The 17,027-nt window shown below is 43.5% G+C and overlaps 1 protein-coding gene across 2 annotated transcripts in view; it reads right to left on the bottom strand.

Annotated features, from left to right (window-relative positions):
* Positions 1-17,027, bottom strand: part of SVEP1 (sushi, von Willebrand factor type A, EGF and pentraxin domain containing 1) — a 128,921-nt gene that overhangs the window by 71,472 nt on the left and 40,422 nt on the right. For both annotated transcript variants that reach the window (XM_066613523.1, XM_066613524.1), the window contains exons 5-10: positions 15,928-16,107; positions 10,946-11,125; positions 8,551-8,748; positions 4,813-4,931; positions 3,196-3,325; positions 453-560 (exon numbers count right to left, since the gene is read on the bottom strand). In XM_066613523.1, the coding sequence (XP_066469620.1) occupies positions 453-560; positions 3,196-3,325; positions 4,813-4,931; positions 8,551-8,748; positions 10,946-11,125; positions 15,928-16,107 (915 nt within the window). The remainder of the gene's footprint in view (positions 1-452; positions 561-3,195; positions 3,326-4,812; positions 4,932-8,550; positions 8,749-10,945; positions 11,126-15,927; positions 16,108-17,027) is intronic.

Genomic DNA, 17,027 nt, shown 5'->3' with positions numbered 1-17,027 from the left:
CGGAGGCTCACAGCCCCTTCCGTGAGCCTCCCCTCCACTGCAGTGGGCTCCAATTTGCACTTGGAGCCCACTTCTGGTCTGCAGACGTAGCTCTGAAGCGCAGTTTTTGAAACCAGAAGTGGGCTCCGACTGCAGATTGGAGCCCATTGTAGTGAAGAGGAGGCTCACGGAGGGGGCTACGAACCTCCAGGACCTTTTGCAAGGCTGCACAGTCGTCGTCCCCAGGTATGTATAAATGTGCCTGGGTGCCTGAGGCACCGTGATTGCTGTGGTGCCGTCAAGATATTCCCCCCCATCCCTGCCACTGCCAGCACTTACCCCAGATTCTCAAACTCCCGGAAAGTTTGAGAACCACTGATCTAATCCAAACTCTCTGATCTGGGAATCTACAGTGCAATTTCTTGGGGCTTTTTTGCATGCTCTCCCTCTACCCCCCATTCAAAAAAACTCACCTGAATTATCTGAAAACTGCGGCTCTTCCCATGTTACTCTATAGTCCTTCTCAGCTACCTGAACTGGAGGGGGAGATCTGCATTTATCAATTACTGGGGGTTCAATGTCTAGACGATTTAAGGACACAAAAGAAAACATGATCACAAGGCAACACAAAAATGTAAACAAGCACTATCAGATCTTAGAAAGGCAACTCAGAAAGGCAACAGAAATTGAAGATTCAGAACTTCCAATGGACTTGAGCATCATTAGAATCAGAAACATAAACTAGTTCATTTCAATAAAATATCACACAGAGACATACATATTATTTCAGAGAAAGCAATTATAAAGTTACAATGCTGGCAGTGAAACTTCACCTAAAGCAGATATTTAGTTGCCCTTCCTCTTAACCAACAGACATTATGCAGAGTTGGATAGCTGCATGGCGAAAGATCCTAAGCATAAGTGCACAAACTGACACTCTACGAAGTTAATGGGGGGCAGAAGTTCACCAATGTAAGCTCTTAACTTCAGACATGTGTATTCAATAAGAATGTTTGCTTGATAAGAATCACAAGAGTGCTTTAATAGAGGTTATTTTCTGTAGAAACACAAATAGCTGGAGGACTGCCAGAATCCATCCCAGATACAACAACCAGGGCTTAACAGGCCCAGGAAACCACACCCTCTGTCCCACAACTATTCCACAAGGGCTTATCAAGAAAATCCAGCCAACAGTGCTGCAAATCTCCCTTACAGCACAATATCAACTACCAACTACGTGGAGGATATGAGAGTCTAGCACTCTGTGCTGTTGAGAGCTTCTTTAAAAAGGGAAGGCTTAGAAGTGTGCTGCAGTGGGGAGCATATCTTACTTTTCCTGCCCTAAGAGTTTTAAGTATTAAATCAATTTCACTATTTTTATCAAAAAACCTCTCCTTATATATGAGCCTCGCTTTGTTGAGTTAGATCATTGTCAGATCATAGCCAAGCATTCTGAGCTCTGACTGGAAGCACCCTCTAAGATCTCAGGGGCAAACTAGATCAGATATTAATCACATTACTGGTCTTTGTGTGTTCTTTAAATTACAAATAGTAGTCCAGGTTGGGGTGGGGTGGTGGTGTTTTAAACTTCTTACTTCTGCACCACAAACCCAACAAAAATGTGCTGCTCCACCGGTGCTATTTACCACAGCTGAGGTTGGTGAGGAGCATTTTCATTCCCTGAGAGGCTGGCAGGCAGGCAGGTGGGGAGCGGGAGTGTTAGGGCTTTGCGATGAGCAGAGCCCGCAGAGGAAGATGAACTGCAGCAGAATGCTGGCACCCGAAGCGACCCAAGATAGTGAAGCGATGGAAAGAAAACACGAGCCAGGCAGATATCCACCACCAAGTTGTATTTACATATATACAAGCAGCAGCCAGTCTCACAGCAGCGAAACAGCAATCACAGATCTTCAGTAACTCCAACACAGATTCACGCTCATCCGAAACTCCTCACAATGACCCATGAGGTAGGCTCTGGCAGCCTCCCTCTTATACTTCCTCTGACCAATCAGGTAAGGGATGACCTCATCCCCATTACCTCATCCTCTCAGGATGCTCTGGCCTCTTTCCCATACACTTGTATTGGGGCTGCAAAGTCACTGTGACTCAGCACATTTACCCAGTCACCACTGGTCAGTTCAGGGTCACATGGCACACTTTCCTTCTGCCTTACTTTAGCCTTGGGCTTACATCTAGATACAGGCCCCAGGCTTTCAGGCCTTGCCATGCTCAGGCAGCAAATTTCCTCAGGTTGTGCCTCAATACCCTGACAGGGAGGCAGGGCCAGGATCCGGCATTATGCTGATTCTGACCCCCATTCCTGGGCGGCACAGAGCAACCCCTGGCTGCTCCGTTGTGCTCGGATATGCGCCACCTCGTCAGGTGGCACAGATTCGAGTAAACCCACTGGGGCCACTGCAGTGCAAAAGTTTTCCCCTTGCCTTGGGTTGCGCTGCTCTTGGCTTCAAACTTGCGCTGGATGCAGCGCAGGCCTGCTGGCCTACCTGCTCCAGCACAAGTTAGGATTGCGCTGTTAAGGACACATCTAGCTGGGCCCTGAGTCAGACATGCTTCCTAGCGCTGCTATTGGAGATCCTCAGGACTGAATCTGGGGTAATTTAATACACACAAAGATTGTGCCATGTGCTCACACTGCTCAGGTATTTCACAACAGGCAATACTCTAATTTTGAAAGGTTGGAGCAGAGTTCCCTCTAAGCTGTACAGCTCAGATCAGCATCCCACGCAGCTACCATCATAGAGCCCTGGGACACAGCAATGACATCATCATCAAGCACTTCAGAGTCATCGCTCCCCCCCAGATCTTTTAGGGTACCGCACAGTCCTGGTAAAAATTACCGCACAGTCCTGGTAAAAATTACAAGGAATATTGGAAGGCAGTGGAGAGTAGGAGATAAAACCAGAGAGGATGGGAAAAATCATGACTGTATTTTCCTTTGTGGATGCATGGTTTTTACGATAATAGGAAGTTTCCAGGTTTCAGCTTGGAAACGGCCATCTGACCATCAATTTAAGGCAACATTGCACAGAGACAGGCAGTCACAAAAATGTGAAACTGCTTTCCCTTGGAGACTTAAAAAAGCTCAAGCATGAGCACCTTTCAATAATTTTGCATTTTTTCTTGAAGATTTATTTTTGGTTCACAAAAATTAAGACTCAAGAGACCCGATTCGTATAATTTCACTGTACTACTCACCAATAACTTTGATGTTGAAAGTGCAGCTTGCCTGGTTTCCAGATTTGTCAGTTGCTGTATATGTGATGGAAACTTCCCCAATTGAGAAAAGGTAAGGTGGTATAAAAGCTGGAGAAACCTGAATTGACACCTGAAACAAGAGAAAAAAGATTTACAGGTGCATAAACACTGAATTCTGAGACAAGTTTGAAACTAAATAAATGGTTAGTTTGAGAAATTATGGTCTTAAATAAAAAAGAATGAATCTGATGTCTCTGACTCTTGATTTCAGCTTCTTGGATCCCCAATGGTGAGGACAGCATCTTACAACCCAGTCCTATTGGGAAGGATGCATGGGAAGGATAAAGTGGATAGAGAGATGCTCTTTACATTCTCACATAACACCAGAAACAGGGGACATCCACTAAAATTGAGTGTTGGGAGAGTTAGGACAGGAGGAAGAAAGTAGTTAGGAGAAAGAAAGATCAGATCCTTCCCTGATCTATGAGTATTTTCTCTCGTGTTGGGAGGGTTAGGACAGACAAAAGAAAATATTTCTTTACTCAGCGTATGGTCGGTCTGTGGAACTCCTTGCCACAAGATGTGGTGATGGCATCTGGCCTGGATGCCTTTAAAAGGGGATTGGACAAGTTTCTGGAGGAAAAATCCACCCACTCCCTGCTTCCCTTCCACTCCCTATGCTGCCATACCAGTGCCAGTGGGAAACCTCGGTCCACTGGGTTGTGGAGCCACCTGCTATTTGTGACAGCTGTAAAGGGCCTTATACTTTTACAACGTATATTAAGGCCTGAATAGGAACATAGGAACAGCCCCACTGGATCAGGCCATAGGCCCATCTAGTCCAGCTTCCTGTATCTCACAGTGGCCCCACCAAATGCCCCAGGGAGCATTTCTTCTTTCTGTACTGATTTTAGTCTGTAGGAGAAAATATATGGGCACCTGAGTCAGCACATTTACCCAGTTACCACTGGTTACGGGATACAAGCCATGATGTGTATGTGCAACCTCCTAATTTTAGAAATGGGCTATGTCAGATGCAAGGTGTGCAATTTCAGGTGTGCAATTTGGAACTAGAACACTGATGGAGAAGAAAGGGTTAAAGCTCCCCTCCACTGAGTAGGTCTCCCATCGGAGATCACAGACAAAACACTGCTTTAAGCATGAACAGAAAATATCAGGTGAAAAACCACATACAACTGATGTCATGTGTTTCCCTGTGATATCTTGTTGGATAAAAAGGTACAGATAAAATGGTAGGTTCTTTGCTCTGCCTTGCATGTATGAAGCTTGGGTGGGATCCTGCTGCTTACAGAAAAAAGAAATTCCATGCAGTCTGGTAAAGTGGATTCATGTTGCTGCTTCTGTAAACAGAAATGCACTGACATCCTAGAAATACTTTTCTCAATAGAAGTGAAACTGTTCCTACATCAGTGCACCACTCATGTAGAAAGACAACTCACATGAATAGATAAATGCCTCAGAGACAATTAATTTTTCACATTTATATAGTGCCTTTTGAGCGTTCAAGGGCTTCATGTCCATTACCTTAGCAATTCATAACATATGAATGGATCCCAAAAAAGCTTTCATCAAATTAAATGTACTGATTTTGCTTACCTCGTCTCCAGAATTATCATCTGCAGTTGGAATCTGCCAGCTAATATTTGCAGAGTCTTGGTGTTCAAGAGTAGCTGTCTCAATGTCACTAGGACAAGTTATTTTTGGTGCTTCAATGTCTACTCCAAAAAAGATAAAAACCAATTTGAGATATATGTTTACAAAGTATTCCAAGAAGTATACTGTATTTCAATAGTTTTATTATCTTTTTTTAAAAACAACGTATTTCTTTGTCTACAAGGCATAATGACTTTATGTCTTGATTTTCAAAGCAATCTATAACTCTCTTAAATGAACTCTGAGCTGTGGTTTCTGCCATTCAAAACTATACAGGTCCAGCCTATTTATACACGGATTTTTATACACTTTTTATACATTTTTTATTTGACTCAACACGAATGGTCCCTGCAAATGAGAATGAATGTGCTGATCCCTGGAGAAGGGGAAAAATGCATCCCTTTGAAATCAGTTTAAAAAACTGAACAGTAACAATAGCCTCACTCATGAGCAAGAGAGAGGGCAGCTGGTTGACAATCCATCAGTCCTTCTCTCTACAGCGGACCCCTCCCGTCCCCCTGAGCAAGTGAAAGAAAGGTGATCACTTTTCATTGGTGAAGGGAGGGGCTAAGTGAAGCGCCTTTGTAAACACTTGAAGGATGACTTGATGGATTGTCTTCTTAGGGTGCAATCCTAACTGCGCCTTATGCCGGCCCAAGTCCCTTATAGGCATAGGAGGGTCACAAACATGCCGTAAAGCACGATTGCACCTCCGCGGGAGGAAGCCGCATCGGAGCATATAGATATGCTGACACGCGAAGGCCAGCAGAAGCCTCTGTGGCAGCTTCCTCGCTGCCTCTTGTGTTGGTGTGCCTGCGCTGACACAAGCGGCAAAGGTAGGCGTTGGGGGCAGGGAGGAGGCAGGAGGGAGGCATTTCTGGGCGGGGGGGAGGGAGGGTGATGGGCGACTCCGGAGGTGGGGCTGGGACCTGGCAGTTATGCCAGATCTCAACCCCCATCCCCGGGGAGAATGGAGGAGCTTCAAGCCACTCCACTCTCCTCGGACTTGCGCTACCTCCAGAGATGGCGCAGGGCCAAGGAGACCCACTGGAAGAGTTTGAGCCGCTGCTGGCCAGGAACCCGCGTTGGATGCAGCACAAGCCTCCTGGTTTGCCTGCTCCAGCACAGGTTTGGATTGTGCCCTTAATGACTCTTTACCTCACAAAGGTCAGCAAGGTTGTTTTTAAATCACCATAGCAAGGGAACTTTGTTTTTTAAATTGATTTGCTATAGTGCATTTTTTGCCATCCATGTGAGTGCTTGGAACGGAACCCATGTGAATAATGAGGCTCAACCTGTATATTTATATTTTAATAAAACAGCACAAGACATTTTATCCATGCACTCTTTGTCTCTCTCCAATGAATAATATGAATGCAAATTAAATTTTTTCCATGTGTGTTAGTTCAAAAGTGAATATCCCCTTACTACTTGTTGAATAATCCATCACTATTCCACAATAGCAACAACGTTCAGCACAGTTACAGAAACCCATCATCTTAACATCCTATTTTTAAAACATAGCTGATATTAATGGAGTTTTATCTGTTTATAAAAGCTGAAGACTAGGACTAGTGCCACCAAACTTGCCTGAGAATTATTATCTTCACACGCATTTTTTTTATCCAAGAAAAAATGCAGAAAAGTTACATAATAGGGGACTCCAATGTTACATTTTCTAGGTAGGAGATAATTTTAGTGAGTAATGGACTAGATTTCTATTTATTTATTTAATCAATGCAACAGCAATAAACCACAGCAAGAGGAAGTAGCAAGTCAAATCACAGAAGGTAAGACAACCAATAGCTCTTTAAAAAATATTTGCTTGGTGCCAGAATGGCATCAGAGAAGGCACCGGAAGAGCCTCTCTGGAGAAAGCATTTTATAGATGGGGTGCCACAACCAAATACAGTTGTCACCCACCTTACCTCAAAAGGCAAGGGTACCTGGACAAAGCCTATATGCAATTATGTTTATAGTGTCTGAGTAGACGAGGGGATGCATCAGGTACTTTGGTCCTAAACCATGTTGGACTTTAAAAGTAAGGAGAACTGCACTTTGAATTGATGCTAGAAATGGTCTTGGTTCCAGTGGAGACGTTTTGGCATTGGCTAGATAGGTTTCTACTAACTGTTCCCAGTTAGCATCTCAGCATCTGTATTCTGCAGTTTCTAAACAATCTTCAAAGGTAGTCTTATGAGCAACACATTGCATAGTTCAGTGGTTCCCAATTGTGCACCACAGTGGTTAAGGGCACAGTGGCACACTCACAGGGGCACCATGGGATGTTCCTGATGGCCTCTTCTTCTCAGTTCTCCCAGGCATCACTGTCTCGGATTATATGAAATCTCACTCAATTCTTGCAAGATTTTGCATGATCCAAGCTGGCGGCACCCAGGAGAACTGGGAAGAAGAGGACACTGAGAAAGAGGGGTAACTAGCCATGGTAAGTTTGGGAACCACTGGCAAAGTTTAATCTGGATGTTACTAGATAATAAACCACTATGGCTAGTCTATCTCTGTCCAGGAAGAGAGTGCAGCTGGCACACCAGTCTCAGCTGGCAAAAGGTGATTCATGCTACAGATTGTGCTTGGACATTCAGTGACAGAACTAGATCTATGAACATCCCCCAGGTTGCAAAACTGATCCTTCAGAGAGAGCGCAATGTCCTCCAGTGCAGGTTGACCACCTGACTGTGCTTATAGACTGGCAGCTGCCATACCTAACTCAGGGCGCAATCCAAAGGGCGCCTTATGGCAAAAGAGGATCACAAACGTGCCGTAAAGCATGTTTCCGCTTCCTGCGGGGAAGCCAGGCTGGCACTCTGAGAAGCACCAGCCTGTGGAGGCTGGCATAAGCCACCACTGCAGCTTCCCCACAGCAGCTTGTGCCACCGCGCTTGTGCCAGCACAAGCAGCAAAGGCAGGTGTTGGGGGGGCAGGGAGTAGGAGGGAAGGAGGCATTTCTGGGCGGGGGGAGGGTAGGTTATGGGTGGCCCCAGAGGCAGGCACATGGGGAGCCGGAGGCATGGCTGGGATCCGGCAGTTATGCTGGATCCCAACCCCCGTCCCTGCGGAGAACGGAGCAGCTTCAAGTTCCACTCTCCTCGAACTTGAGCTACCTCCAGAGGTGGCGCAGTTCCAAGGAGACCCACTGGGGCCAGCAGCCCTTACCCAGGGGTAAGGGGAAGAGTTTCCCCATGTCTCTGGCTGAGCTGCTGCTGCCCACAAACCTGCATTGGATGCAGCTCAAGCCTCCTGGCTTGCCTGCTCCAGCACAGGTTTGGATTGTGACCTTAAATAACAAAGATTCACTACACAACTTCAACAATATCTGTCATTCAAATTAAAAACAATAACTCTCACATAAATTAAAGAAGCAAACTAGTTTAAAGTTTTTCTGTTTAGCTCTTACAGTCAGCAAGAAGTTAGCCTCCAGGCTTACTCACAAACCAGCATGGAGCTTCTTCAATTCATACAGTATGCTTAGCTTATTACTGCAATACTTTGACAATGTTCTCCATTTTTAATAGGCAATAACAACATCCTTCAAATCTGAAGTTGCTCACATCTCTTCACATCCAAAACCTGCAGCATATTCCTTTCTTGCCCATCTCTTTCCCAGCTCTTCTCAGTTTCCTTTTTTTTTTAACAAGCCAAAATTATCACCAAAATCCATACCTTTACAGAAAGCTTTCTCCACATTTTCACTCCATCTTCCAGCAATCAAACACCTCAGTTCATCTCTAACCCCAGATAAAAGAAATCCTTTGGGACAGCTGAACTGACACACAGTTCCAGACTTGGATGGCTCAAGCCCACAAGTATGTGGGTGAACAGACACATCTTTTGATTTCTGGAAAACAGGGCAATGTAATTCTAGAGGAAGGAAACACATGGAAGTCATTGAAGAGAAACAAAATATACATTTAATATTTTATCAGCCAATAACTCAGTGATGCTTTCTTTAAATACAAGAGAAAACCCATGAAACTGGAGCATATATGCTGATGAAAACCAGGAAAAGAACATCTCTTTAGAAATGCAGCCAAATGGTTTTTTATTTAGCTTTGCAAATTCTTGCGCCATAAAAGTCTCTGAGTAGTTATAGTAAAGACATTCTTAGATTTTTAAAACACCTTCAGAAGTTACCTAGTGAAGGATTGGTTTCAGTGCACCTTTAAATTTGCCTCACACTGACTCTTTCATACTATTAGGGCCTTATCCTATTCAACTTCCCAGTGCTGATGCAGCCATGCCAACAAGGCATATGCTACATACTGCTGGGGGCGGGCGGTCATGGAGGCCTGCTGAATGTAATGGAACGTTTGTTCCCCTGCCTCAGGAAAGTTGGATAGGACTGGGCCCTTTCCCTCCCATCCCCCAGGACTCTATATGAAGGCCAAAGGGCAAAAAGCAGCTAAGGTTATTATCCTGCTAGCAAACAGCTCAACACTGGTTCCCTTTTCTGTTGTCTCACAAACATATAAACATATGAAACTACAGGCACAATCCTAACCCACTTTCCAGCACCAATATAAGGGCAATGCAGCTCTGAGGTAAGGGAACAAACATTCCCTTACTTTGAGGAGGGCTCCATGAGTGCCACCCAATCGCCGGATGTAGAACACATCCCAGCTATGGGCACAGCTGTGCCAGTACTGGAAAGTTGGTTAGGATCTGTACCTATGTTATACTGAGACAGTCTGTGCAGCACAGAATTGTCTACTTGCTGACTTACAGATTTTCTAGGCTTTTAGATGGGCCTTAACTTTCCCTAGCTGGAGATGCCAGGATTAACCTTCGGACCTTCTGCATGCAAAGGAGGTGCTCCACCAGTGAACCACTAAGGATGGGAGAGGGCAAATATAGCAGCCAGTAGAGAAAGCCAACCTGAGTGCAGCTCAGCAAGAACCCCTTCTCTCATTTTCCCTAGCTACTCTGGCAGAAGATAGAAGACAGTACTGCTGACCTATACTCCTAAACTGATCTAAGTTGCACTGTTCAAGTGCCAGGTTCCTTTTACATCTTTTCCCCCACCTCAGGAGAAGATAAAGGGAGAGTATGCATTGCAGAGAACCTCCTGTTGTTTGTTTTGGGATCATGTCAACAGGCTGTAATGCTGAGGGTGGACATTTCTGAAGTTAGTAGGCACTTCTTCAGTACTGATATTTCTGACACATTTACTCAAGTGCTTCTTAGCCAAGCAAATTAAGGAAGTGCTAGCAATGGGTAAGTGGCTGAATATTTGCACAGGCAGTGGCATGTTCTGTAGATAAACCTGATGTCCGGCAATATTTGATGACTATCAAAAACGACAGAATATATAAAAGGTATTACATTATAATGAACCTTAATCCTTATGCATAGGTTATATAAATAGTGCTTAATTAGTTTATTACTAACGTAAGATGACTGCAGGCTGGACAGTTTCGGTTGCTATAGCTATTGAAATTTTGTGATTATTTCAATGATTAATAGCCCAATCCTAACCTGTGCTGGATAAGCAGGTTAAATGGCCTGCACTGTACCCAGTGCAGGTTAGGAGGTGGCTAGAGGTCATCTCAAGATAAAGGCGTATTTTTTCCCTTTCCTGTGTCAAGCTCCAGTCACCCCTATGGGACTACTCAGATCTGTGCCAAATCCGAGCAGTCTGTGTAAAGCTGCTTGGGACACGGGTGGGGGTAAGGATTTTGCACGGGCTGCCGTGGCCAATCTCACTCCCTCCTGGACCACCCTCCTTGCCCAAAAAAGTCCCTTCCCTGCCCCCATAATGCCTTCCTATCACCGTCTCCAACCCTCATGCCAGCCTGCCTGGGCTGGCATGAACTCAACATCTTCAATTGGCGTGGAGGCTGGATGCAGCCTCCAGAAACTAGCGTGGGCCTCTGCAATGGCCTAGCCAACTTCAGAGTATCAGCAAATGTACTTTACAGCACATTTGCAGCACTCCTGGGCTTGCGCAGGGGGCCTGCACTGGCCAGTCTGGAAGTCAGGATTGCGCTCTAAAACAATATACTCTAAACTGATGGAGTGTTGCTTGACAATGGAAAGAAGTATTTAAAAATCTACTTACCCACACATTTTGGTTCCTTTGCATCCCACTGAGAGTTGCCCAGACAGCTAAGTTTTGAGGGTCCTTCGAGTTCATAGCCTTCATCACATGTCACAAAGCACACTGTTTTATATGAGATTTCACTTACTGAGCAATTAATTTGCCCATTTTGAGGAGCATGGAGTTTTGGACATGTGCGAACTGTGGAGGTTAAAACAAACATTAACACTTATTGGAAAACTGCTGGATGATCATTGATAGAACTTTGATGTTATGGCAACCATTGCTTTCTTCTCCCCAGTTAAACTAGATTCAACAGCAAAGCCCAAATGAAAAAAAAATAATTTGGATTTGGTTGTTGAACCTGGTGTTGCAAATATGCTATAAGGCACGTTTGCGCCATCCAGGGAGTAAATGGTATCAGTGGGGAGGCCTACACCACCCTGTCTACGCCTCAGTGGGAGCCCCGGCTGCCACCAGAGAGCAGGTAAGTGCTGTGTGGTGCAGGAGCATGGGGAAGGTGGCGGGAGGACATGGAGGAGGCATTTCTGGGTGGAGGGAGGGTAGAATGGGGAAAGGGACAGGTTCGAGAGTGGAGTGAGATCAGCATAGGCCTCCTCCATGGAATCGTATTTCCCATGTCGGGCTCCAAAGTCAAACATGAGGCTTCTCAAGTCTGTGCCAGAGAAACAGCCATCACTGCCTGTTCACCTGACCTTTCAGAGTGAATGAGAAAATAGTTGGCACAGACCCATTGAGCAGGCTGGGGCTTTACTCAGGGTAAGGGGATGAAAGTCCCCTTCTCCAGAGGAGATCTCCAGCCTGCTCAGTTCCAGCACAGGATGCAGCGGTACCCATTTGGAGCTGCTGTTCCTGTGCTGGGTACAATTGGGATGTAAGTGTAGAACCTAAATCTTACTTTCTCCATTCCAATTAAGCACTGAAGAAATAGTGACCATAAGCAAATCAAAACACCAGATTTTTTTTCCTGAAACTAGAAGTATAAGCAATGCCTTTATCTTCTTCTTGGTAAAACACTTATGTTGTTAAAGTGCTTATCTCTGACTCAGTAAGCATTTATTCACCTGGAAACCTCAGACAGCCAAGTAGGACAAAAGTCTGACCTTCAAATGACTTCTACAAGCATACCTGCTCCCTTATATCTATGCACTTGGGTAATGAGAGCAAGTTCCATCCCTCTTCTTTCACCCTTTATTGTGTTCCATGCCTTCGCAATCCTGCCCATAACATATAAAACATCTCTGGCAAGTGTACTTATTTCACTGAGTTATTTGTATACTGTCCCTTAAGGCCTCTCAAAGTAGTTTACACACAATTACAAGACAAAAATAATCATCTTCTGGCTGCTGCAGGTTCTTAAAGTTGCAGCAGGCCTAATTTAAATAGTCCTAAAAGGGCGCCAGAAAAACCTAGCGGAAGAGGACAGTACAAGGGGTAGAGCCTCCACTGGGCTGCAGATGTACAGTAGTCCCCAACTGCGGTATCTTTTTCTCTGCAATGGCTCCAAGCAGCAGAAACATCCCTCACACCAGCCCAGGTGCTATGGCAGCTGCTCCTGCTGGTTCTTAAAGACATAAATTACCACCCCCAAAATTAAGTTATCTGAGAAATTGACCTAGTCTTCCTTCTCCACGTTTGATAGCCCTTTGCAGTCCTTTTCCTAGCTCCAGTCAAAAGTCCTGGATTTTTCTCTTTTTCTTGTACTTTAAAAGACAAGGTAGTTTAGAAATTCTTTGTGGTCTGCTAAACCCTGCTCCCTCAGCTCATGCCAGAGGACTTGCTTAGAAAAAGGTAACTCAGAAAATTATGTGCCAATTGGGCCTCATCTAGTACTTATTAAAGTGTACTTGATACACTTTCTAAAACATACAACACTTAATCCCAAAGTGAGAGAGGAGTGTTCACACCGGTTCCTGTCTCATCCCAGACAGAATCTCAGGGGCCAAGTAATTTCTGTACAGGTCTTATGAGGCAACCCTCAAGTCTGCTTTTCAAAAAAGGTTAGGCTAAGAATACTTGCCAACTACAGATTTATTTTTACTAAGTAACTGTCAAAAATGAATTGAAAAACTATAAGCATGCAAGTGCAGTTATCCAGAAACATTCACACGCTTTGTAAGTTAATAAACAATTTCCTTTGGTATCAATCAAGTTAAGCCAGCTGGACAAATACATAGTTCCATATAACTTAGCCACCGCTATGGTCTCAAATACCCCTGCAGCTCCCCTCATTCACAGAGTGCATTATATAAAGATTTGCTAACAGAACTTAAAAATGATTGACCAACAGAAAAAAAAAGACAAAGCGGTATCCCAAACATCCCTGTAACATCTGTGCGCTAGGAATGTCTTGTTGCTCAGTTCCAAAATTCTGACCTTCTCAAACCCCCCACCATGCTCTTCTAAAATTAAAAAAAGTAGAAAAATGTATTAAATAACTTTTAAAGCATAGCTGTCTGGAACTGTTGTACACAATTTTCACTGCAGCTATGTTTACTTTGGCAGGTTTACTTTTGGGTCATATCTTCCTTAATCAAGAGGGGAAGAGTCTACAATTCTTCCATTGTATTTTAGGGCTTTGGAGTCAGGTTATAAAAATCTTGGTCAGACGTAAAGATGATCATCAGATTTCCACCCCCATTTCCCGCCTGAATATCCCCCAAGGTACTTATAATGGCTTTACAAGACCCCAGATGATGGTGGGGGAGAACAACAGCTAGACACACAAATGCACTTTCTCAAGCAGTTACATGAACATCTCTGTATTTCTTGCCTTTTGTTTTTTCTCCAGCTGTGAAGTCAGAAGACTGCGCTGTAAGGCCTACTGTTCTTTGGATTACATGCCAAATACTTTCAGGTTGCTGTGAACCCTTATTATTTTCAGTCTTCAATGTGTATATGACAGGAATTCTAGATCACTCCTTCATAGAGTCACTATGCAAAAGGGATCTCCTTAGCAGTTTGCAACAGTAAGAAAAATTAGGTAGGAAGGAGTTCTTGTTATTGCTCTCTCCATGAAAAGGCCAAGCTTGTGTCAATTCAATGCCATGCTTTCTCAGATGTAAGCCAGTGGGAGTTCAATGGAACTTACTCCCACATAAATGTGTCCAGGAATTCTAGGACGGCAGCCCGTATCTGAGAACTTCGCCCCAACGAATTTAGCTGAGTATTTAGCCATATTTTATATGAGTAGTACATTCACACTAATATTTTAAGGCTTTCCTTCCTGAAGTACAGTCAAAATCAGAACACCTTACTTCCTAGCCCAAACTACCATAACTCCCTGTGTGTCCGGGGGGGGGGGGGGGTTTCAAAAAATTGTTGCGAAAATTGCAGCAAATTTGATGTAGGATAGATCTTATTTCTCTATGCCAGGCTAGTTCTTTGATACAAATTTATTTTCCCATCATATCGTTATACAATATTTTGTAGAAGGTTGAAAAGAGTGGCTTTTGGTATTTTATTTGATAAAACCATTTGATATTCAATTCTACCTTCAAATTTCTGTGATCACAAAAATCCCATCATTTTAGGCATATAATGTATAATCGTTTTGTAGCCATTTTTCCTGGCCTTTGTTTTTATGTAGTTTTACATAGCTTCTGTTAATTGCAGATGTGCAAATACATCTAAGCATCACTTATACTTGTGACCTATTTTGGTTCAGCAGAGCAAGCGCAAGCCAAACGATGACAAATGTCACAACCTAAACCAGTGTGAAGGCATTAACATCCTTCTGCTGTCATTTCAAAATGTATGTGATAAAAAGTTGAGGGAGGGAGGGAGGGAAAGTGGTGAGATTAGTTTGGTGGTCCTAAAACTGTTCCTTTGATCTCCCACTTACTTATGGTATGCCTTGGTATGCAAATTAAGAGTAGCATCCACTGCAAATGCTGAGAGTAGCGCTACTGAATACTTAGGCCAAAAATGAAAAACAAAACAGGCAGGTATCTTTCAGACTCTTCAAAGCAAACAAATGAAATAGGATAACAACAGCAGACGGTACTGACAAAGCACTGTTTCCAATCTAAGTCAATGCTTCCTTAATAGTAAAAAATGTGGAATTGTGTGCCAAACTCCCCCCTAAACCACCCAATTCCTTTCAAGTCAATAATCAGAATATATGAGTTCTTCAAGCATAATAAAGATGAGTTACACAGTTGGGAAATGGAAATTAACAGACAGCCCAACAGATCAATTAGCCCAGGAGAGATTTGCAATACTGTCTGAAGTTCTGCTTTCCATCGTTACACAGCAACATGGATCTTGGCGCATTTGACAAAATTAAACAAGACAGTTTGGCATTAAAGGATTTTAAAGAAAATAAAGAATGAGTGCAACAGTAGCATGAAGAAACCATCTGTACTTCCAAAATGAACACTGGTAGCAAGTTCAACAAAACATGTCTGATTTCATTAAGACCACCAGAAGTTGCTGAATAATATTTGGAATTAAATGTCTATAACTCAACTCAAAAACTGGAAAAGCATTGGCAGTAGTATACAAAATAACAAAGCATATCTTCCCTGAATAAAACAAATTAACATTCTCCCTGCCCATTTTATTGTCTGGTTCAGATGACATTCTTTCCCAGTCTCTTTTCTCAGCGTGGTGGAAGAATGCCCACCTGGAATACCTATTCAGCCTCTGAAGCCACTAAGCAACCCAATATGGCAGTAATGTTGGAATCAGATGTATGTGTATAAAATGTAACCTGTGTAAGCCCAGAGCACACAACCAACTCTAGAATTTTAGCTAGGATATCAATCCACTCTGTTCAGGCACACAGGGGGTTTTACATGCATATGACCCACCCAAATGTGCCCAGATTTCATGCATAATGATAGGTATGCTCAGTGGGCGGGACAGAAAGGTACAGTCTGGCTATCCCACAACATATAGGACAGTTACTGGGAGAGAATATCAACTGAATGGTATCAACAACAGATGGCAACTGTTCTTTCAAGACAAAAGCTTCCTACCTTTGCATGAGGTTTCTGATCCAGACCACTGGCCATTAGGCTGGCATAGTCTTATGCTGCTTCCCACAAGGTCAAATCCTGGTTTACAGCGGATTCCACAGGCTGCATTGAAATAATTGTTGCATACATTCTGAATAAAGTAGCCATTTCTAGGCGGTTGCAGCTCAGGGCAGTGGACCACTAAATTAGAACAAAACAATTAGAAACTGATTAAAATGGCGTAACCGTTGTCCTTTCATATCATTCCTAATAAGCTAATAAAAAAATCCAAAATGCTATGTTATGCTTGTTAACACAATTGTATAATAAATCCCACCATGATATAATAATTGCCAATGTATAATAACCCCCCTGTATAAGCCAAACATTTATTTAAATGGTAAGACAATCCAAGCAGTTTTGATCTTAAAGCTGTGTTCAAATTGTTTTCTTAGGAACCCTAAGATTTCTCAGAAGTTTTTAGGAGTTCTTTGACAGGAATTAGTAAATAGTAAACTTAGTAATAAATTAGTAATTCGTAAATTTTCCTGAAACACATGGTGTCCACTACTACAAACTGTCCAATATTAGTAGAGAAATTTTGATTGCCTTCTTTAGGTATGGCCAGCACCTCTCATAAACTGAAGTGCCAATCTTTCAGTTTAGAATCAGTGGCTCAACCAATCAGCCAATGTGAGCAGGAGGATGCCCTGACTTGGCACCCACCTGTCACCTAGCCTAGCCCACCTGACTGCTGCACCCAGATACTGCTCCAATCTCTTCTTGAGCACTCTTTTTAAGATTAAGTATGAGGAAGATAGGAGTGCAGCTTTGCTCCTCTTCTAGCAGAGTTGCTTGAGGAGGTAGCCAATACTAATTTCTTCTCCTGCCTTTCTTCCCCTGCCACTTCTTGTAAACTAGCAGAGTGGAGAAAATGCTAGTGGAAGAGAGGTTCCATTCCTAGGTTCCTCCCTAGCCAAGTTCCTCCCTAGTGTAGGTCCTCCCTGCCTTGCCAGTTTACAAGAAATGGTGGCAGCGCAAGAGCAGCAACGGTAATGAAAGGTGTATATGCAATAGTGTCACGTGCACACACAATGGCAGTGGGTGGCACAATTTGACAC

This window comes from Tiliqua scincoides, chromosome 2, assembly GCF_035046505.1.
Source record: "Tiliqua scincoides isolate rTilSci1 chromosome 2, rTilSci1.hap2, whole genome shotgun sequence".
Taxonomy (NCBI): Eukaryota; Metazoa; Chordata; class Lepidosauria; order Squamata; family Scincidae; genus Tiliqua; species Tiliqua scincoides.
The sequence above is the reverse complement of the archived record's forward strand: the minus strand, read 5'-3'. Positions and strand labels throughout refer to the sequence as shown.